Genomic DNA, 24,756 nt, shown 5'->3' with positions numbered 1-24,756 from the left:
CACCCCAATGAAATCCCCAAACCACACTCACCCCGATCAAATCCCCAAACCACACTCACCCCAATGAAATCCCCAAACCACACTCACCCCGATCAAATCCCCAAACCACACTCACCCCGATCAAATCCCCAAACCACACTCACCCCGATCAAATCCCCAAACCACACTCACCCCGATGAAATCCCCAAACCACACTCACCCCGATGAAATCCCCAAACCACACTCACCCCGATCAAATCCCCAAACCACACTCACCCCGATCAAATCCCCAAACCACACTCACCCCGATCAAATCCTCAAACCACACTCACCCCGATCAAATCCCCAAACCACACTCACCCCGATCAAATCCCCAAACCACACTCACCCCAATGAAATCCCCAAACCACACTCACCCCGATCAAATCCCCAAACCACACTCACCCCGATCAAATCCCCAAACCACACTCACCCCGATCAAATCCCCAAACCACACTCACCCCGATCAAATCCCCAAACCACACTCACCCCGATCAAATCCCAAACCACACTCACCCCGATCAAATCCCCAAACCACACTCACCCCGATCAAATCCCATAACCACACTCACCCCGATCAAATCCCCAAACCACACTCACCCCAATGAAATCCCCAAACCACACTCACCCCGATCAAATCCCCAAACCACACTCACCCCGATCAAATCCCCAAACCACACTCACCCCGTTCAAATCCCCAAACCACACTCACCCCGATCAAATCCCCAAACCACACTCACCCCGTTCAAATCTCCAAACCACACTCACCCCGATCAAATCCCCAAACCACACTCACCCCAATGAAATCCCCAAACCACACTCACCCCGATCAAATCCCCGAACCACACTCACCCCAATGAAATCCCCAAACCACACTCACCCCGATCAAATCCCCAAACCACACTCACCCCGATCAAATCCCCAAACCACACTCACCCCGATCAAATCCCCAAACCACACTCACCCCGATCAAATCCCCAAACCACACTCACCCCGATCAAATCCCCAAACCACACTCACCCCGATCAAATCCCCAAACCACAATCACCCCGATCAAATCCCCAAACCACACTCACCCCGATCAAATCCCCAAACCACACTCACCCCGATCAAATCCCCAAACCACACTCACCCCGATCAAATCCCCAAACCACACTCACCCCGATCAAATCCCCAAACCACACTCACCCCGATCAAATCCACAAACCACACTCAGCCCAATCAAATCCCCAAACCACACTCATCCCAATCAAATCCCCAAACCACACTAATCCCAATCAAATCCCCAAACCACATTCATTCCGATCAAATCCCCAAAACACATTCACTCCGATCAAATCCCCAAAACACACTCACCCCGATCAAATCCCCAAACCACACTCACCCCGATCAAATCCCCAAACCACACTCACCCCGATCAAATCCCAAACCACACTCACCCCGATCAAATCTCCAAACCACACTCACCCCGATCAAATCCCCAAACCACACTCACCCCGATCAAATCCCCAAACCACACTCACCCCGATCAAATCCCCAAACCACACTCACCCCGATCAAATCCCCAAACCACACTCACCCCGATCAAATCCTCAAACCACAATCACCCCGATCAAATCCCCAAACCACACTCACCCCGATCAAATCCCCAAACCACACTCACCCCGATCAAATCCCCAAACCACACTCACCCCGATCAAATCCCCAAACCACACTCACCCCGATCAAATCCCCAAACCACACTCACCCCGATCAAATCCACAAACCACACTCAGCCCAATCAAATCCCCAAACCACACTCATCCCAATCAAATCCCCAAACCACACTAATCCCAATCAAATCCCCAAACCACATTCATTCCGATCAAATCCCCAAAACACATTCACTCCGATCAAATCCCCAAAACACACTCACCCCAATCAAATCCCCAAACCACACTAATCCCAATCAAATCCCCAAACCACATTCATTCCGATCAAATCCCCAAAACACATTCACTCCGATCAAATCCCCAAAACACACTCACCCCGATCAAATCCCCAAACCACACTCACCCCGATCAAATCCCCAAACCACACTCATCCCGATCAAATCCCCAAACCACACTCATCCCGATCAAATCCCCAAACCACACTCAGCCCAATCAAATCCCCAAACCACACTCACCCCGATCAAATCCCCAAACCACACTCACCCCGATCAAATCCCCAAACCACACTCATCCCGATCAAATCCCCAAACCACACTCACCCCGATCAAATCCCCAAACCACACTCACCCCGATCAAATCCTCAAACCACACTCACCCCGATCAAATCCCCAAACCACACTCACCCCGATCAAATCCTCAAACCACACTCATCCCGATCAAATCCTCAAACCACACTCATCCCGATCAAATCCCCAAACCACACTCATCCCCATCAAATCCCCAAACCACACTCACCCCGATCAAATCCCCAAACCACACTCATCCCGATCAAATCCCCAAACCACACTCATCCCGATCAAATCCCCAAACCACACTCACCCCGATGAAATCCCCAAACCACACTCATCCCAATCAAATCCCCAAACCACACTCATCCCGATCAAATACCCAAACAACACTCACCCCGATCAAATCCCCAAACCACACTCATCCCCATCAAATCCGCAAACCACACTCACCCCGATCAAATCCCCAAACCACACTCATCCCAATCAAATCCCCAAACCACACTCATCCCGATCAAATCCCCAAACCACACTCACCCCGATCAAATCCCCAAACCACACTCATCCCGATCAAATCCCCAAACCACACTCACCCCGATCAAATCCCCAAACCACACTCACCCCAATGAAATCCCCAAACCACACTCACCCCGATCAAATCCCCAAACCACACTCAGCCCGATCAAATCCCCAAAGCACACTCATCCCAATCAAATCCCCAAACCACACTCATCCCGATCAAATCCCCAAACCACACTCATCCCAATCAAATCCCCAAACCACACTCATCCCAATCAAATCCCCAAACCACATTCACCCCAATCAAATCCCCAAACCACATTCACTCCGATCAAATCCCCAAAACACATTCACTCCGATCAAATCCCCAAACCACACTCATCCCGATCAAATCCCCAAACCACACCCACCCCGATCAAATCCCCAAACCACACTCATCCCGATCAAATCCCCAAACCACACTCAGCCCAATCAAATCCCCAAACCACTCTCATCCCGATCAAATCCCCAAACCACACTCACCCCGATCAAATCCCCAAACCTCACTCACCCCGATCAAATCCCCAAACCACACTCATCCCGATCAAATCCCCAAACCACACTCACCCCGATCAAATCCCCAAACCACACTCACCCCGATCAAATCCCCAAACCACACTCACCCCGATCAAATCCACAAACCACACTCACCCCAATCAAATCCCCAAACCACACTCACCCCAATCAAATCCCCAAACCACACTCACCCCGATCAAATCTCCAAACCACACTCACCCTGATCAAATCCCCAAACCACACTCACCCCAATGAAATCCCCAAACCACACTCACCCCGATCAAATCCCCGAACCACACTCACCCCAATGAAATCCCCAAACCACACTCACCCCGATCAAATCCCCAAACCACACTCACCCCGATCAAATCCCCAAACCACACTCACCCCGATCAAATCCCCAAACCACACTCACCCCGATCAAATCCCCAAACCACACTCACCCCGATCAAATCCCAAACCACACTCACCCCGATCAAATCTCCAAACCACACTCACCCCGATCAAATCCCCAAACCACACTCACCCCGATCAAATCCCCAAACCACACTCACCCCGATCAAATCCCCAAACCACACTCACCCCGATCAAATCCCCAATCCACACTCACCCCGATCAAATCCTCAAACCACAATCACCCCGATCAAATCCCCAAACCACACTCACCCCGATCAAATCCCCAAACCACACTCACCCCGATCAAATCCCCAAACCACACTCACCCCGATCAAATCCCCAAACCACACTCACCCCGATCAAATCCACAAACCACACTCAGCCCAATCAAATCCCCAAACCACACTCATCCCAATCAAATCCCCAAACCACATTCATTCCGATCAAATCCCCAAACCACACTCACCCCGATCAAATCCTCAAACCACAATCACCCCGATCAAATCCCCAAACCACACTCACCCCGATCAAATCCCCAAACCACACTCACCCCGATCAAATCCCCAAACCACACTCACCCCGATCAAATCCCCAAACCACACTCACCCCGATCAAATCCCCAAACCACACTCACCCCGATCAAATCCCCAAACCACACTCACCCCGATCAAATCCACAAACCACACTCATCCCAATCAAATCCCCAAACCACACTAATCCCAATCAAATCCCCAAACCACATTCATTCCGATCAAATCCCCAAAACACATTCACTCCGATCAAATCCCTAAAACACACTCACCCCGATCAAATCCCCAAACCACACTCACCCCGATCAAATCCCCAAACCACACTCACCCCGATCAAATCCCCAAAACACACTCACCCCGATCAAATCCCCAAACCACACTCACCCCGATCAAATCCCCAAACCACACTCATCCCGATCAAATCCCCAAACCACACTCACCCCGATCAAATCCCCAAACCACACTCACCCCGATCAAATCCCCAAACCACACTCACCCCGATCAAATCCCCAAACCACACTCACCCCGATCAAATCCCCAAACCACACTCACCCCGATCAAATCCCCAAACCACACTCATCCCGATCAAATCCCCAAACCACACTCACCCCGATCAAATCCCCAAACCACATTCACCCCAATCAAATCCCCAAACCACACCCACCCCGATCAAATCCCCAAACCACACTCATCCCAATCAAATCCCCAAACCACACTCACCCCGATCAAATCCCCAAACCACACCCACCCCGATCAAATCCCCAAACCACACTCACCCCGATCAAATCCCCAAACCACACTCACGCCGATCAAATCCCCAAACCACACTCATCCCGATCAAATCTCCAAACCACACTCACCCCGATCAAATCCCCAAACCACACTCACCCCGATCAAATCCCCAAACCACACTCACCCCGATCAAATCCCCAAACCACACTCATCCCGATCAAATCCCCAAACCACACTCATCCCGATCAAATCCCCAAACCACACTCATCCCAATCAAATCCCCAAACCACACTCACCCCGATCAAATCCCCAAACCACACTCACCCCGATCAAATCCCCAAACCACACTCATCCCGATCAAATCCCCAAACCACACTCACCCCGATCAAATCCCCAAACCACACTCACCCCGATCAAATCCTCAAACCACACTCATCCCGATCAAATCCTCAAACCACACTCATCCCGATCAAATCCCCAAACCACACTCACCCCGATCAAATCCCCAAACCACACTCACCCCGATCAAATCCCCAAACCACACTCACCCCGATCAAATCCCCAAACCACACTCACCCCGATCAAATCCCCAAACCACACTCACCCCGATCAAATCCTCAAACCACAATCACCCCGATCAAATCCCCAAACCACACTCACCCCGATCAAATCCCCAAACCACACTCATCCCCATCAAATCCCCAAACCACACTCACCCCGATCAAATCCCCAAACCACACTCATCCCGATCAAATCCCCAAACCACACTCATCCCGATCAAATCCCCAAACCACACTCACCCCGATGAAATCCCCAAACCACACTCATCCCAATCAAATCCCCAAACCACACTCATCCCGATCAAATACCCAAACAACACTCACCCCGATCAAATCCCCAAACCACACTCATCCCCATCAAATCCGCAAACCACACTCACCCCGATCAAATCCCCAAACCACACTCATCCCAATCAAATCCCCAAACCACACTCATCCCGATCAAATCCCCAAACCACACTCACCCCGATCAAATCCCCAAACCACACTCATCCCGATCAAATCCCCAAACCACACTCACCCCGATCAAATCCCCAAACCACACTCACCCCAATGAAATCCCCAAACCACACTCACCCCGATCAAATCCCCAAACCACACTCAGCCCGATCAAATCCCCAAAGCACACTCATCCCAATCAAATCCCCAAACCACACTCATCCCGATCAAATCCCCAAACCACACTCATCCCAATCAAATCCCCAAACCACACTCATCCCAATCAAATCCCCAAACCACATTCACCCCAATCAAATCCCCAAACCACATTCACTCCGATCAAATCCCCAAAACACATTCACTCCGATCAAATCCCCAAACCACACTCATCCCGATCAAATCCCCAAACCACACCCACCCCGATCAAATCCCCAAACCACACTCATCCCGATCAAATCCCCAAACCACACTCAGCCCAATCAAATCCCCAAACCACTCTCATCCCGATCAAATCCCCAAACCACACTCACCCCGATCAAATCCCCAAACCTCACTCACCCCGATCAAATCCCCAAACCACACTCATCCCGATCAAATCCCCAAACCACACTCACCCCGATCAAATCCCCAAACCACACTCACCCCGATCAAATCCCCAAACCACACTCACCCCGATCAAATCCACAAACCACACTCACCCCAATCAAATCCCCAAACCACACTCACCCCAATCAAATCCCCAAACCACACTCATCCCAATCAAATCCCCAAACCACACTCACCCCGATCAAATCCCCAAACCACACTCACCCCGATCAAATCCCCAAACCACACTCACCCCGATCAAATCCCCAAAACACACTCATCCCAATCAAATCCCCAAACCACTCTCATCCCAATCAAATCCCCAAACCACACTCATCCCAATCAAATCCCCAAACCACATTCACCCCAATCAAATCCCCAAAACACACTCATCCCAATCAAATCCCCAAACCACACTCACCCCAATCAAATCCCCAAACCACACTCACCCCGATCAAATCCCCAAACCACACTCATCCCAATCAAATCCCCAAACCACATTCACCCAACCAAATCCCACCTCCAATGTCAACCCCTAAACTGGTCATAAGCCCAGCCCAAACCCAAACCACACTCTCATTGGCTCCCGAGGGATAATTCAAACCATGAGGCATCGCAGGTGACAGAGGCACCTTGGTGCCTTTATGGGGGGGGCAGTGCTGAGACAGTGTTACTCACACTGATGTAGAAGGGTTGGGCAGCTTGCTCCCTTGTGTCCAGGAACTCCTTCTTGATAAACACACGATGCTTGATGTTCAGGTGTTTCGGGACGTCCCTGGAAAAAGACAGGCAGACATCTTCAGTAAACCTTGGTCAGTGGAGCAGAAACCTGGAGTTGGATGGGGAGCTGGAATTAAGCCAGGGAGATGGCGGGGTTGGAGACAGGGGGATGGGCAAGGAGAGGCAGGAATACTGTCGGTGGGGCAGGGAGACGGACGGGGGTGGGGGCATGGAACATGGAACCAAACCACACAAACCACATCCCTTTGCTCTCCTTCTGGAATTTGCAGATACATGGATGAGTTTGAGCCTTCCCTCCTGCCCACACTTGTCTCTTCCCTCTCCCTCTCGCCACCCTCCCAGGACAGAGTCTGACCTCAGCAGGCTCCCGATGAGCTGCAGGAAGATGTGGAGGATCGTCTGGTTGAGCCGGAATCGGCGGAGATGCTCCCTCTCTCGGGCGGATGCCAGGCTGGTGCAGGAAGCCAGGTGCGACAGTGCGAGTTCCGTCTTCACTGGGAGTTCTCGGGCGCTGCGACACACAGGGCAAAGGTCAACAGGTAGCAGGGAGGGCAGAGGCCAGCTGAGCCCAATCGGTGAAGTGCAGGGGTCAGCAGGCAGTGAAACAAACTGAGGTCACGTGTTTGGGCCCAGCACTCTGTTGTGGGGTTAGAGGCCGGTTTGTGTGGGTGGGTTGGAGGGAGGAAAGGGACTTGTTTTCTTTTCAAATCTTGTTATTATTATTATTATTCAAAAATACACAGGTACATCGCAGTAACAACACTTACAATGCCTCAAAAAATTTCTTAAAGATTGAAAATTTTTGTGAATAAAAAAACCCTACTAAGCAAGAAAAGTGAGAAAAAAAAGAACCCATTAGAGCTCAACCCCGGAGCCATGCGTCATACAGAAAGCTTCTAAAAATAAACATCAAACTGCCAACAAGAAGAAAAAATATATCAAAACAAAATTTACACTTAGATCGTGGAGGAAATCTATCAGTTAACTGCAGGGTCCTGATGAGCTGCAGGAAGATGTGGAGGATCGTCTGGCTAACTGACAGTTAACTGAAAGGGGCTTGTTTTGCTGCTGTTGTGTTCTGTGTTGTTCTGCCAAGCACCGTGCACGTGTTGGTTGTTGGTGTAAATGTTGCATTTCATCCTTTGTTTCGATGGACATGTGAGTGGGGTTCTGAATCGAAGGTGGAGATGCGTGGCTTAGCAATTGCCCAGTGCGATAGCTCCTACCCAGTGCACAGAAGCAGCTCTCCGTCTCAAGCCTGTGAGCTTGTTAGTGCTGTAAACTTCCAGCCATAACTGTTTTTGAGTCTGGTGGTCCTGGCATGGATACGACACTGCAAAGACATACTGAATCGGTGGGTTAATAGTTCTCTGAGTGATTGAGGGGTAGGATCTGGGGGGAGTTGATGGACAGTGGCAAGAATTAAGTGATCCACTTGGGTGGTTGAGGATCTGCACAAACTCGATGGGCCAAGGGGCCAGTTCTCTGCCGTCTGACTCTCTGAATACAATAGTGATGGGTAACAACACGGAGATGCCTCTGGGTCACAGAGGCTCCAGAGATCTGAGCACAGGGAACCAGGTGGATAGGTGCCAATTCAGGATTCAAGACTGTTTAATGTTATTTTCAGTACACACTGTATGTCTGTGATGGCAGGTAGGCCGGACCTCTTACCTGGTGAGGAACTGGTCTACGATGGCGGTGGGTAGTGGGGGTGTTTCCACCTCCTTGCACTGGGTGGTCAGTATCCTGCCATTGTCAATGTCCACCACAACCAGCTCCTCCACCTATGGCAGGGAAGAGAGAGGAGTCAGTGATGCAAGGCGAGAGGAGATGAGGAACAGAGTGCACAACCTCAGAATAGAAGGACGTCCTTAGAACAGAGATCAGGAGGAATTTCTTTAGCCGAGGGTGGTGAATCTGTGAGACTCATCGTCACAGAGAACTGGAAAGGTCAAGTCATTGGGTATATTTACAATGGAGGTTGATAGGTTCGTGATTAGTCAGGGTGTCAAAGGTTACAGGGAGAAATCAGGAGAATGGGGCTGAGAGGAAATCAGCCACGATGGAATGGTGGAGCAGACTTGATGAGCCAAATGGCAAAATTCTGCTCCTAAGTGTTATAGTCAAACAACAGCCAGCACCATGCTCTTAGCCCCAGGCAGCCCTCCACGTGAAAAGGAAGGATTGGGAATGTCAGACTGGAAAATTCCCTAGACCTGGTGTCCTGGGGAGCAGTAGGTGATGGTGGGAGCAGGGCGGCCATTTTGCCCCTTGACCACAATGGTAAGTGACCTAGAGCTCAGCTCCCTGTACAGTAACTCTCTCCAAGTGGCCTGTGAGGGCATTAACAGGAAGAAAAATAGAGTCAAACAACTCGAATTAGGAGCAGGAATCAGAATGGAATGGTGGTGAAAGAGAGAGGAGGGAGAGAGAGGGAAAGAAAGAAAGAGAGGGGAGGGGTGGAAACGGGTGGAGAGAGAGGGGGGAGACGGGGAGAGAAGGGAAGAGAGGGGAGAGAGAGGGGGTGACGGGGCAGAGTGGGGGAGAGTAAGCAAGAGTGTGACTTCACACGGCCTGGCAACTGTGCTGCTGAGTGGCAAGTGTGGGGCTTGTTCACTCGCTGTAGTCAGGAGAGGGTGGCATTGAGTGAGAGCTGAGAAATGGGCTGAGTGAGCGGTCACAGCCACATCCCGTCCTCCAAGATATCTCCCCACCCCCAGTGCGCCCAACAGAAGCTCCACCACACACACACACACACACACACTCACCCCCAGTCCCAGGGAGCTCACACTGTGGGAGGGGCTGTACCGAGGGAGAGTCACACTGGAACAGATCTCGGAAAAAGTTATTTATTCAGGAAATAATCCCCGAAGAATGATAATGAAGACTGAAGAAGGTGTAGAAGATAGGTGAATCAACTTTGCAGAGGACTGCAGCAGTTTTTTTCATGAAAGAAAGCTGTTGTGCCGAATTTGCTGAGTCTGTGTTTGGGCTGTGGCACCAACAGTGTCTGGGCAGCCAAAACTCATGTCTCCAACTTTTACTGGGAGCTAGGAGAATTTCTCCAGCTGTTAATATCTGTAACACCCCACACTCTGGAGCTCTTGGCCCAGGCTTATCAAGAGTTTTGCGGCAAATCCTTGGACTATCGCTCGGACTGAGGACATTGGAGGGTACTGGGTACCCAGAGACAGACCAGTGCACCGGGAGAGTCAGCGCTGGCGTTTAATCGCAAGGTGAAGCCACACTCAGGTTGGAGGAACAACACCTTATATACCGGCTGGGTAGCCTCCAACCTGATGGCATGAACATTGACTTCTCTAACTTCCGTTAATGCTCCTCCTCCCCTTCTTACCCCATCTCTGATATATTTAGTTTTTTTCCCCCTCCTCCTTTTTTTTCTCTTTCTGCCCATCACTCTGCCTGTTCTCCATCTCCCTCTGATGCTCCCCTCCCCCTTTCTTTCTCCCTAGGCCTCCCGTCCCATGATCCTTTCCCTTCTCCAGCTCTGTATCACTTTTGCCAATCACCTTTCCAGCTCTCAGCTTCACCCCACCCCCTCTGGTCTCCTCCTATCACCCCTCCCCCTCCTACTTTCAAATCTCTTACTATCTTTCCTTTCAGTTGGTCCTGACGAAGGGTCTCAGCCAGAAACGTCAGCTGTACTTCTCCCTATAGATGCTGCCTGACCTGCTGCGTTCCACCAGCATTTTGTGTGTGTTGCTTGAATTTCCAGCATCTGCAGATTTCCTTGTGTTTGCTAATTCCTACTTGCCCGCTCTGTAAGGAAGACTTTGCAATGCCATCCACAATTTCATTTCCCTCCACTCCAGCATGCCCAGGTATCCATGCAAATCTGATTTCACAACCCACCTTCCCTACTCTAAACAAAACTAAGAGAATGTCAGTAACTATGTCGGGACAAGCTTTTGATTTATTCCTTTTTATAGCCTCTAAGGCGGCAGCGGAATCCGAACAGATGATAACCCTGCATGGTCGAGAGTCTTCTATCCACCATAAGGCCCAGAGGATTGCTAATAATTCTGCTGCAAAGACAGACACGCCATCTGAAACTCGGTGACCAATCTCAACTCCAAGTTGAGACACGTACATCCCAAATCCTGCCTCACTGCTCTCTGGGTCTGCTGAGCCATCAGTAAAAATCTTCAGATAAGATCCCCATTTATTATTGAAATATTCATTTAAGATTGACGCTGTTGAAATTGCCCTGCTTCCTTGAAGCTGAAAAAGGAGGAATAGGTCTACTTCTGGTTCTGGCAAAAGCCAAAAAGGAACGGGTGGCAAGCAAATTTGGTCAGCTATGTCTTCCTCAATCAGTTTTGATTTCACAGCCCAGATATTAACCAAATCTAAAAATGGATATCTTTTAATTTTACTTTGACGCTCCGACGTCTCCAGCAAAAGACATTTTGATGGACAGCTGTGATTGAAGCCATTTAGTTTTACCCAATACTGCAGGCCCAACTTAATTCGTCTTAAATGTAGAGGCACTTCTCCCATCTCCACATAGAGTGCAGGGACTGATGTTGTTCTGAAAGCTCCACAGCAGAGTCTAAGTGCTTTGGACTGCATAGTGTCTAATTTTTCAAGCACTGCTGTAGCAGCGGAACCATAAGCAACACAACCATAATCAATTACTGATCTAATCATAGCTAGATATATTAAGTACATAGTTTCCCGCCCTGGTCCCCAGTCACATCCAGCAATACTTCTCATAACATATAAAACTTTCTCACACCTTCCAATTATTTTATCTATATGAACCATCCAAGTAAGTCTTCCATCAAACCAGACACCTAAAAACTTGAATACCTTGACTTTTTTAATGGAGAATCATAGAGACACAATTCACAATCAGGAATCTTTCTTCTAAAGCCAAAAATCATATATTTGGACTTAGGAGCAGAAATCCTGAAACCTCATTTACTTGCCCAGTTTTCAACTGACCTTAAAGTCTTTTGTACCTGCTTTAATATATACTTGACATTTCTTCCTCTTTTCCAGATTGCACCATTGTCTGCAAACAACGATTTGCCAAATCCTGTTCCTACCTGGTCAAAGGTATCATTTATCATGACATTAAAAAGAACTGGACTAATGACACTTCCTTGAGGGGTACCATTATCTATTTTAACTGACTTGGAGCTTGTTCCGCCTATTCTTACTTGAATTGCCCTTTCCTTAAGAAAACCTTTGATCTAATTAAACATTCTACCTCTAATTCCGGCATCATAGAGTTTAATTAATAAACCATCCTTCCTTAGTGATTATGCTCTTTCAATATCTAGAAATACACTTACCATTACTTCTCTATTTTGAAACACCTTTTTAATATCATGATCTAAAAGGGCAAGATTCCATTGTTGATCTTCCAGTTCTAAAACCATTTTGATAGGCAGCAAAATGTTCCTTATTTTCTAAAAAATAAACAAGTCTGTTGGTGACCATTCGTTCCATAGTTTTACAAAGCACTGATGTTAAAGCTATAGACCAATACAAACTTGACACGCCTTTACCTGGCTTTAAAACTGGAACTACCACCGCATGCTTCCATTCGACTGGTAATTTTCCTTCTTTCCACACTGAATTAAACAAAGCTAGCATTTCTATTAATACAGAGTCATCTAAACGCTTAAGCAATTCATAACACAGTCCATCCCTACCAGAAGTGTTTGAACCTGATTGGACAGCTTCCTGCATTTCCTGAAAGGAGAAAAACAAATTTATGGAGCTGTTAACATCCAAGCTCCTGTCCAATTTCCAACTTTCCTTTAACATAATTTCCTTTTTCAAATCACCTGGCTCTCCAGAACTGTGTAACGCTTGGAACAGCTCTACAAACATATCAGCCTTTTCCTTGTTGGTTACAGCTTCGATATCTCCTTCCAGCAAAGCTGGGATAGATGTTTTTTGTATATCCCTGCCATTCTGTGAACGATCCTCCATAGCTGCTTTATAGGTGTCTCAGGGCCCAGGGTTCCACAAAATCTTCTCCAACTATCTCTCTTTGCATTTTCAATTACTCTCCTTGCTACTGCTCTTTCCTTTTTATACTCCATAACATTATCTAACACTGGGTACTTTCTTAATTTCCTGTCAGCTCTATTTTTGTTTCTTACTGCTATATCACAGTTTTTATTGCACCATGGAACTAATGCTCGATCCTTAGGAACATTCTGTAATGGAATAATCAACTGAGCGACGTTATGAATTATAGAACAGAGGGATTCATTCCACTCGTCTATGGAGCCCTCGCTGTCAGTCTCTTGTATTATATCCACAGCTTTCTCCTGGTACTCATCCCAATGGGCCAATGAAAAATTATACCTAGCAGCCATCTCCTCAACTTCTATTTTCAAATTTCTACCAAATCTACATAATATAGGATAGTAATCACTTCCTAGTGTGTATCTGTCCATAACATCCCATTCCCCAACCCTGGTTAAGTTTGAGGAAGTGATTGATAAGTCTAAGTGACTACAAAAGTATTCTTTACAATATTAAATCTTATAGGCTTTCCATCATTTAGAAGTGCCATGTTGTATTTATCTAGAAACTCCTCTACTCCCGCTCCGTTACTATCTTTACTTTCACTACCCCACATAGGATTATGGGCATTGAAATTTCCAACCCAGATTACTGGGGATCTTACCTTATTCATAATTTCATCAAAATCTGATAACATCATCATATTACAGGGATTATAAAAGTTAATCAAAGTTGTTTGACCACGAGAGCTCCAAACCTCCACAGCCACAATTTCAAGGTTAGATTTAAAGTCAAGTCTCCTAAACTGAAGTCCTATTTTTATATAAGTTGCACACCCTCCACTAGATTTACTCGTTATGTCAGCTCTCAAACTATCATATCCAGGATCACAAAATCTAAATGAGGCTTTAACCATGTCTCCTGTATACAGATCAAATCAGGCTTATCTTTAAAAGTTCCAACAAATCTTTTTAATTCTTGCCCATTTGCAATTAAACTTACTGCATTCCATTGCAAAATTAAAAACATCCAAATACTTATTATCGGCCTCTTCATCCACATAAAGCTTGTCCATACTCTCTGACCCCAACAACTAGTAAGTGATTGTCTGTCATATTTTTCTGATAAACCTGTTTCATCTCAAGGAATCCCTCTGCAGCTCCAACAACTACTTTTATCATATCCAACCTCTTGGTTGTAGTTTTAGTCCCGACCAGTACATCAACAACAGATGCCTAAAAAGACTCTTTAGTCATCAACAACATGTCTGAAGGAACCATAGTTGGAGAACGTGGAATGTGCTGACTCCCCATTATTCCAATCTTTTCTTTACTTATCTTTTGCTCTATCAACTTTCTTTACTGCCTCAGCATATATTTTTTGTTGGTTACCAACAACCTGAATCTGCTTTGCCTTGATAAAATACATCATCTGAACGCCGCCACGAGGTCCCCACCATAGTTTCTGCATTTCGGTACTGCTGCCTTACACGCTTTAATATCATGGTCCTCTCCACATTTCACACATCTTCTTTTACCTCGACACAAACCAGCAATGTGTCCAAACCTCAGGCAATTATAAAAGCGCAAGGAAGGTCTAATATGGCAGGCTGTGACTAGTGGGGTACCGCAAGGTTTGGTGCTGGGACTGCAGCTGTTTACAATATACATTAATGATTTAGATGAAGGGATTAAAAGTAACATTAGCAAATTTGCTGATGACACAAAGCTGGGTGGCAGTGTGAAATGTCAGGAAGATGTTATGAGAATGCAGGCTGACTTGGCCAGGTTGGGTGAGTGGGCAAATATATGGCAGATGCAGTTTAATGCGGATAAATGTGAGGTTATCCACTTTGGTGGCAAGAACAGGAAGGCAGATTACTATCTAAATGGAGTCAAGTTAGGAAAAGGGGAAGTACAATGAGATCTAGGTGTTCTTGTACATCAGTCAATGAAAGCAAACATGTAGGTACAGCAGGCAGTGAAGAAAGCTAATGGCATGCTGGCCTTTATAACAAGAGGAATTGAGTATAGGAGTAAAGAGGTCCTTCTGCAGCTGTACAGGGCCCTGGTGAGACCCCACCTGGAGTATTGTGTGCAGTTTTGGTCTCCAAATTTGAGGAAGGACATTCTTGCTATTGAGGGAGTGCAGCGTAGGTTCACAAGGTTAATTCCTGGAATGGCGGAACTGTCATATGTTGAACGATTGGAGCGACTGGGCTTGTATACACTGGAATTTAGAAGGATGAGAGGGGATCTGATTGAGACAGATAAGATTATTAAGGGATCGGACATGCTGGAGGCAGGAAGCATGTTCCCGCTGATGGGTGAGTCCAGAACTAGAGGCCACAGCTTAAGAATAAGAGGTAGGCCATTTAGAACTGAGATGCGGAAAAACTTTTTCACCCAGAGAGTGGTGGATATGTGGAATGCTCTGCCTCAGAAGGCAGTGGAGGCCAAGTCTCTGGATGCATTCAAGAGAGAGTTAGATAGAGCTCATAGATAGCGGGGTCAAGGGATATGGGGAGAGGGCAGGAACGGGGTACTGATTGTGGATGATCAGCCATGATCACAGTGAATGGTGGTGCTGGCTCGAAGGGCCGAATGGCCTACTACTGCAGCTACTGTCTAATATATTCTCTGTCTTGATAAGACATGCTCCCAAGGTAGACTCTAGTTGGAAGAACCAGTAGGACAGGAGAATCCCAATAACCTCCTTCTCTCGATTTTAATCACTTGGCTTCAATCAGTCAACCACCTTTAATATTGTCCAAAATTTCCTTTTCAGTTATGCAGACCAAATACCATACACTACCCCCTAACTCCCTTCATTTCTTTCGGAGTAATACACTCCACTTTCATAACCAATTTTCCCACCATTTTAGCACTGTTATATTGGTCAACATCTTTGCAACAAATTTTCAGCAATCCATTATACAAAACCTTTACCTACTTGGTTCTCTGATGCTGCTGCCACTTTCAAAGGATTAAGGGCTCTAAATCCTCCTTCCCTTCTTTCTGACCTTTTATTTTATACAGAAATACAAATTCCTCCAGGTCACCCATTTTCCTCAATTTGTTGTTCCCTATTACATCAGGTCTTTCACTTGATGCACCTCTTTTTTGACTACCCTAACTTCTGGAGTATTCCACAGTCTCCCACCCTCCTCCTTCAATCTCAACCCTCCCTCCCCCCTTTGCAGCCAAAGGCTATAAACTAACCCTTTTAAACTACTAGGCTGAATAAAGGGGAAGAAAATAAATTAATAAAATAAGTTAAATTAAACAAACTGGCCAACCAAAAGTCAAGGGAAACCACCACTGATCGAACATCAAAACAATACTCCCCTCATCACCCGTTATGGACACGAAAGCCGTTTTCACAGCGTTTGATTTCTGACTGTGTGGGGCTTTAATGTGGTGGGCTGCAGCTCTAAAATGGTGGAGGGGGGACCTAGTTCCTCACACAAAGGAACTCAGCAAGCCAGGCAGCAGCTACGGATAAAAGTACAGTCAACACCTCGGCCCGAAATGTCGACTGTACTTTTTCCCCATAGAAGCTGCCTGGCCTGCTGAGTTCCTCCAGCATTTTGTGTGTGTCACTCAGATTTCCAGCATCTACAGATTTTATCTTGTTTGTGGAACCTAGTCCCTAACAGGAGATGTAGCTTGTGGTGAAGGAACTCCTTTCAGACTGAAAAAACGTGCTTTGCGCTATCAGGAGATCCCCGAGGGCAAGGCAGAAGTCACCTCTCGTGGCTGTGTCTGTGGGTGGGGTTGAGGGTGTGACTCGGTTCGGTGAAATACACCAAGAGTCCCTTTTCTACTCACGGTTCGCGAGAGGGGTGCCCCTGGCCCGGTACTAGGGTCATAAATGTGGAAGGGGTCTCGGTGCCAATAGAGCCAACCCTGCACAGAAACGTGCACATTCACCTCCCTCAGCTGCGCTTTTTGGGTGAGGTGATGTTGCTGGCACCTGGGCACCGCTCTAGCCAGATAGAGGTGGCTATGGGCACATGCGTACCTCCATCGTGAGCTATTCCCGGAGCTGAAATGGCCGGGGAATGCTGAGGGGGCTTCCATGTGTGGCAAAAAGCAGCTTTACCGGATCCGCTTGGCCGTGGTGTGATGTCTGCAAGGAGTTTGGGCACATCACCCCAATTGCTCCGGCACTCCCTCTCCCTCTCCCTTCCCCTGTTGTCCCTCCTGACCCTGCGGCAGAGGCTGAGGTAAAGGGCAGGAGGAAGAAAATTCTCCAGGCCTCTCCACCGCAGGAGGCGGAGCCAGAGCCTTGCGTTTGTCCCTGTAGCCCAGAGCTGGAGAAGCCGGGAGGGACAATGCGGTGATGACAGCCAAGGTTCCTCTGAAATGGAAATAGGGGACCGGGTGAGGGGGAAGATTTATCCCAGCAAAAGGCTACATGCTTGGGGCACGTCTCCCTGGAGCAGGAAGATCGTCCCATTACTCAGGGACCATCAGAGGAAAGACTCTTAACTGGCCAGGACTGTGTCCCCTTAGCCTGTAGCCTCGGGTTTGATGGGTGACCCTGCCAAACAGGGGGTGTCTAAAGCGGAGTGGAGTGACGTCCTGGGAGTGCGTGTCCGCCGATGGGATGGTTGTTGATGCAGGTGAATGTGAATTACTTTTGGTGGGGTCAACTGTACGGTCAGTCTCTCGGATTGTAGACTCCACAGAGCAAAGTTCCCTTCAGAAGGTCGACGGGCCCCAGGGTCTGATACCCCTGGGTCACCCTCCTCACCGAACGAGCGGAGTGCCAGGGGGCCGAGAAATGTGGAGTTTGTGACTCCTCCACGTGTTACCCCAGGGGTGACTGACCATGGAGACCTGGGTGCAGAGATGGACAAGCAAAGGTGGCTCAAGCCCTTTAAGAAATTGTGGAGGCTGACAGATGCCTAATCCTGGGGTGGGAGGCACATTGAAGAGCAGGGTCAAGCCCTGGCCCACACCATAAACAGGCCCTGGGTGTTGCTGACGATCTAGGGAGCGGAGCCTCCCCCGGCTCTGAACCTGAGGCAGGAGCCACACCTGTAGTTGGGTTTCTCATCGAGGCTGTTTCCAGTAGTGGGGTGAGTGTGTGGGAACGGGACAGTGAGGGTGAGGACTGGGGTGAGTGTGTGGGAACGGGACAGTGAGGGTGAGGACTGGGGTGAGTGTGGGAACGGGACAGTGAGGGTGAGGACTGGGGAGCGTGTGTGGGAACGGACAGTGAGGGTGAGGACTGGGGTCAGTGTGTGGGAACGGGACAGTGAGGGTGAGGACTGGGGTCAGTGTGTGGGAACTGGACAGTGAGGGTGAGGACTGGCGTGAGTGTGTGGGAACGGGACAGTGAGGGTGAGGACTGGGGTGAGTGTGTGGGAACGGGACAGTGAGGGTGAGGACTGGGGTGAGTGTGGGAACGGGACAGTGAGGGTGAGGACTGGGGTGAGTGTGTGGGAACGGGACAGTGAGGGTGAGGGCTGGGGTCAGTGTGTGGGAACGGGACAGTGAGGGTGAGGACTGGGGTGAGTGTGTGGGAATGGGACAGTGAGGGTGAGGACTGGGGTGAGTGTGTGGGATTGGGACAGTGAGGGTGAGGACTGGGGTCAGTGTGTGGGAACGGGACAGTGAGGGTGAGGACTGGGGTGAGTGAGGGAATGGGGCAGTGAGGGTGAGGACTGGGGTGAGTGTGTGGGAACGGGACTGTGAGGGTGAGGTCTGGGGTGAGTGTGTGGGAACGAGACAGTGAGTGTGAGGACTGGGGTGAGTGTGGGAACGGGACAGTGAGGGTGAGGACTGGGGTGAGTGTGTGGGAATGGGACAGTGAGGGTGAGGACTGGGATGAGTGAGTGGGATTGGGACAGTGAGGGTGAGGACTGGGGTGAGTGAGTGGGAACGGGACAGTGAGGGTGAGGACGGGCGAGTGTGTGGGATTGGGACAGTGAGGGTGAGGACTGGGGTGAGTGTGGGAACAGGACAGTGAGGGTGAGGACTGGGGTGAGTGTGTGGGAATGGGACAGTGAGGGTGAGGACTGGGGTCAGTGTGTGGGAACAGGACAGTGAGGATGAGGACTGGGGTGAATGTGTGGGATTGGGACAGTGAGGGTGAGTACTGGGGTGAGTGTGGGAACGGGACAGTGAGGGTGAGGAGTGGGGAGAGTGTGTGGGAACGGGACAGTGAGGGTGAGGACTGGGGTGAGTGTGTAGGAACAGGACAGTGAGGGTGAGGAGTGGGGAGAGTGTGTGGGAACGGGACAGTGAGGGTGAGGACTGGGGTAAGTGTGGGAACGGGACAGTGGTGGTGAGGACCGGGGTGAGTGTGGGAACGGGACAGTGAGGGTGAGGACTGGGGTGAGTGTGTGGGAACGGGACAGTGAGGGTGAGGACTGGGGTGAGTGTGTGAGTGTTTGAATAACATTTGGTACATTTGTTAAAAAATGAGGCAGTATGGATGGAGGCTCAGTCTGTGAGTACGGTATCGATGCAAGTCCCTGGTTATTTCCAGCCGACCTCGGGCAGTGACACTGACCTCTCTGACGATGTCCATGTGGCGGGAGTGGCAGCCCATCAGGAAGACCGTGGGAGCCATGAGCAAGTCAAGCATCTGGCTGCCCAGCACTGGGATGTAGGTGTGTCGCCACTGCAGGGGGTGCAGGAAATAGACAAAGCACTCGGTGACCAGAGTCAGCAGCGGCCTGTGGCTGGACAGGAACACCATGCGCCGCTCCATCAGGATGTTGGTCAGGATCTGCCGAGCAGAGGGAGGCGATGAGAGAACAGAACAACATCTCCATCAACCAGATCAGCAATACCCACAACAACAGGAGCTACGACGCAGAACAACAACATCTCCACCTACTGGATCAGCAACACCCACAACAACAGGAGCTACAACACAACAACAGCTCCATCAACCAGATCAGCAACACCCACAACAACAGGAGCTACAACACAACAACAGCTCCATCAACCAGATCAGCAACACCCACAACAACAGGAGCTACAGCACAACAACAGCTCCATCAACCAGATCAGCAACACCCACAACAACAGGAGCTACAACACAACAACAGCTCCATCAACCAGATCAGCAACACCCACAACAACAGGAGCTACAGCACAACAACAGCTCCATCAACCAGATCAGCAACACCCACAACAACAGGAGCTACAACACAACAACAGCTCCATCAACCAGATCAGCAACACCCACAACAACAGGAGCTACAGCACAACAACAGCTCCATCAACCAGATCAGCAACACCCACAACAACAGGAGCTACAACACAACAACAGCTCCATCAACCAGATGAGCAACACCCACAACAACAGGAGCTACGACGCGGAACAACAACATCTCCACCTACTGGATCAGCAACACCCACAACAACAGGAGCTACAACACAACAACAGCTCCATCAACCAGATCAGCAACACCCACAACAACAGGAGCTACAACACAACAACAGCTCCATCAACCAGATCAGCAACACCCACAACAACAGGAGCTACAGCACAACAACAGCTCCATCAACCAGATCAGCAACACCCACAACAACAGGAGCTACAACACAACAACAGCTCCATCAACCAGATGAGCAACACCCACAACAACAGGAGCTACGACGCAGAACAACAACATCTCCACCTACTGGATCAGCAACACCCACAACAACAGGAGCTACAACACAACAACAGCTCCATCAACCAGATCAGCAACACCCACAACAACAGGAGCTACAACACAACAACACCTCCATCAACCAGATCAGCAACACCCACAACAACAGGAGCTGCAATGATAGCAGTTGTCAGGATGACAATAACAGGAACTTGGTATTCACACCCAGCCACAGCACCGTACCCTCTTCCCCCACCCCTCAGCCCAGAATGGAAAGGGGAGTAGGGAGCTAGATAAGAATGTCCTCAGTGACATAAACTATGGACGGTGGTCTGAGGGTTGGAGTGGCCTTTCCCAGAGTTCAGCACTGCGCCCACTGCGCTGGCGCTAAACAGAGCACAGTAGGAATGATTAGGGCACGAGACATAGTAGCAGAATTTTGCCATTCAGCCCACTGAGTCTGCTCTGCTCTTTGATCCAATTCCTGTGCAACACCATTCTCATGCCTTCACAACATAACCTTTTATCCCCTATCAGACTGCATGACCATACACTGTATTGCATCTGCCACTTCTTTGCCCATTCTCCTAATCTATCTAAATCATTCTGCAGACTTCGTGATTCCTCAAACTATCTGCCACTCCACCTAAATTCATAATGTTTGCAAATTTGGCTACAAAACCATTAATTTCATCATCCAAATCAGTGACATACAATGTTAAAAGAAGTGGGCCCAACACTGACTGCTCCGAAACACCATTAGTTACCAGCAGCCAACCAGAAAAGGTCCCCTTTATTCCCAGTCTTTGCCTCCTGTCAATCATGGATAATGCTCTATGATATTATTTTTCCTGTAATTCCATGGGCTCTTGGTAGCCTCTTGTGTGGCACCTTGTCAAAGGCATTCTGAAAATCCAAGTACACAACACCCACCTATTCTCCTTTGTCTATATGTCTGTTATGTCCTCAGAGAAAGATTTGTCAGGTGAGATTTTCCCTCAAGTAAACCATACTGACTTTGGCCTATTTTATTATTTGCCTCCAAGTACACCAAAACTCCAACATCTTTCCAAACACTGATGTCAGATTAATTAGCCTACAAGTTCCTTTCTTCTGTCTCTCTTGAAGAGTGGAGTGATATTAGCAATTTTCCAGTCCTCAGGAACCATGCCAGAATCTAGTTATTTCTGAAAGTTCATTACTAATGCCTCTACAATCTGTTCAGCCACCTCTTTCAGAACCATGGGATGTAGTCCATCTGGCCCAGGTCACTAACCTACCTTCAGACCTTTCAGGTTTCCAAACACCTTCTCCCTAGTAATAGCCACTGTACTCACTTCTGCTCCTGACTCTCTTGAACATTGGGCACACTGCTAGTGCCTTCCACAGTGAAGACTGATGCAAAATACTTAATAAGTTCACATCCTCTCTTTATCCACCTTACTACCTCTCCAGCATTATTTTCCAGTGGTTCAATACTTACTCTTGCCTCTCTTTTACCCTTCATATATCTGAAAACTTTTGGTATCCTCTCTGATAATATTGGCTCACTTAACTTCATATTTCATCTCTTCCCTCCGGGCATTTTTAGTTGCCTTCTGTTGGTTTCTAAATTGCCCTAATCCTCTAACTTCCTGCTAACTTTTGCTCTATTTTCTGCTCTCTCTTTTGCTTTATGTTGCTGTGTCATCCTGTCCTTAGAATACTACTACTTCTTTGGGATGTCTTTATCCTGTGTCTTTAGAATTGTTCCCAGAAACTCCACCCATTGCTTCTCTACTGTCATCCCTGCTAGTGTCCCCTTCCAACCAATTTTGGCCAGCTCTTTTCTCATGCCTCTATAATTCCCTTTACTCCACTGTAATGCTGATACACCTGACTTTGTCTTATCCCTCACAACTTGCAGAGTGAATTCTATCATATTATGATCACTGTCTCCTAAGGGTTCTTTTACCTTAAGCTCTAATCAAATTTGATCATTATAGAACACCCTATCCAGAACAGCTGATCCCCTAATGGGTTCAAGCTGCTCTAAAAAGTCATCTCGTAGGCATTCTGCAAATTCTCTCTCTCTTGGCATCCAGCACCAACCCGACTTTTCCAATCTGCCTGCATATTGAAATCCACTATGACAGATCCACCCATTTTACATGCCTTTTCTATCTCCTGTTGTAATTTGTAGCCCACATCTTTGACACTGTTCAGAAGCCTGTATAAAATTCCCATCAGGGTCTTTTTACATAAGGTTAACTGTATCCACAAGGATTCTACATTTTCTGATCCTATGTCACCTTTGCCTAAGGATTGGATTTTTTTTACCAACACAGCCATATAATCCCCTCTGCCTACCTGTCTGTCTGTTCAATGGTGCCCATAACGTCATACATGCCAATCTCTAAGTGCGCTACAAGGTAATCTACCTTATTCCATACACTGCATGCATTCAAATGTAACACTTTTGGTCCTGCATTCGTCATCCTTTTCATATTTGTCCCCATGTTACACTTCAACTCATCCTACTGACTGCAATTTTACCCTATCATCAGCCTGTCCTGACAGTCTCACTGCACACTGCCTCTGCTTGTAAAACAGCCCCATTCTCAGTCCTGTCACTCTTGTTCCCATTCCCCAGACAAATTAGTTTAAACCCTCCCTAAAAGTTCTAGCAAACATGCCTGCATGGATAATGGTCCCATCTGGTTCAAGAGCAACCCATCCTTTTTGTACAGGGCATACCCTTGCCAGAAGAGATCCCAATAATCCAGAAATCTGAAACCCTGCTCCCTGCACCAGTTCCTCAGCCGCATGTTCAACTGCCAAATCATCCTTTTCTTACCCTCACTGGCACCTGGCACAGGCAGCAAACCAGAGTTTACTACCCTGAAGGCTCTGCTTTTTAGTTTTCAACCTGGTTCCCTAAATTCTCTCTTCAGGACCTCCTCCCATTTCTAACCCATGGCATTGGTGACTTCTGAATTCTGGCTGCTCACTGCCCCCTTTAGAATGCTGTGGATATGATCCGAGATGTCCCTGACCCTGGTATCTGGGGGGAGGGGACATACCATCCGGGTGTCTCTATCGCATTCATAGAATCCCCTGTTCACTTCTCTCACTCTGAAAACTCCTATTGTTATTGCAGGTTCTCCCCTTTCCTTCTTGGCCACAGTGCCAGAGACCTGGTCACAGTGGCTTCTCTCTGGTAGGTTGTCACTCTCAATGGTATCCAAAGCAGTATACAGTCACAGGGGTACTATGCAGTGTCTAAGATTAAGACATTTTTCTGGCCATGGCTAATGGTCATAGAGAGGCACAGCATAAAACAGACCCTTCAGCCCATATAGTCCATGATGAAACCATTTAAACTACCTACTCCCATCAACCTGGACCTACACCACAGATCCCATACCCATGTACTTATCCAAACTTCTCCCTAGTCCCATCGACCCACACCTGGACCATAGACCTCAAATCCCTCCTATCCATGTATCTATCCAAACTTCTCCCTGGTCACATCGACCCACACCCAGACCATAGACCCCATACCCCTCCCATCCATGTACCTATCCAAACTTCTCCCTCGTCCCACCGACCCACACCTGGACCATAGACCCCAAATCCCTCCTATCCATGTATCTATCCAAACTTCTCTTAAATGTTGAAATCAAGCTAGCATACACCACTTGTGCTGGCAGCTCATTCCACACTCTCATGACCCTCTGAGTGAAGAAGTTTCTCCTCATGTTCCCCTTAAAATTTCAGCCTTCACTCTTAACTCATGACCTTGGGTTGTAGTCCCTCCTAACCTTAGTGGTAAAAGATATTACCCTATCTATC

The 24,756-nt window shown here is 48.3% G+C and overlaps 1 protein-coding gene across 1 annotated transcript in view; it reads right to left on the bottom strand.

Annotated features, from left to right (window-relative positions):
• The window catches only part of LOC132400008 (DENN domain-containing protein 3-like), a 133,210-nt gene that overhangs the window by 51,331 nt on the left and 57,123 nt on the right, over window positions 1–24,756 (bottom strand). Inside the window, exons 8-11 of the mRNA XM_059981052.1 lie at window positions 19,830–20,048; window positions 8,967–9,079; window positions 7,648–7,803; window positions 7,230–7,326 (exon numbers count right to left, since the gene is read on the bottom strand). Coding sequence (XP_059837035.1) covers window positions 7,230–7,326; window positions 7,648–7,803; window positions 8,967–9,079; window positions 19,830–20,048 — 585 coding nt within the window. The remainder of the gene's footprint in view (window positions 1–7,229; window positions 7,327–7,647; window positions 7,804–8,966; window positions 9,080–19,829; window positions 20,049–24,756) is intronic.

Source organism: Hypanus sabinus, chromosome 9, assembly GCF_030144855.1.
Source record: "Hypanus sabinus isolate sHypSab1 chromosome 9, sHypSab1.hap1, whole genome shotgun sequence".
Classification (NCBI taxonomy): Eukaryota; Metazoa; Chordata; class Chondrichthyes; order Myliobatiformes; family Dasyatidae; genus Hypanus; species Hypanus sabinus.
Note: the sequence above shows the minus strand (reverse complement) of the source record. Positions and strands in the feature narration are given on the sequence as shown.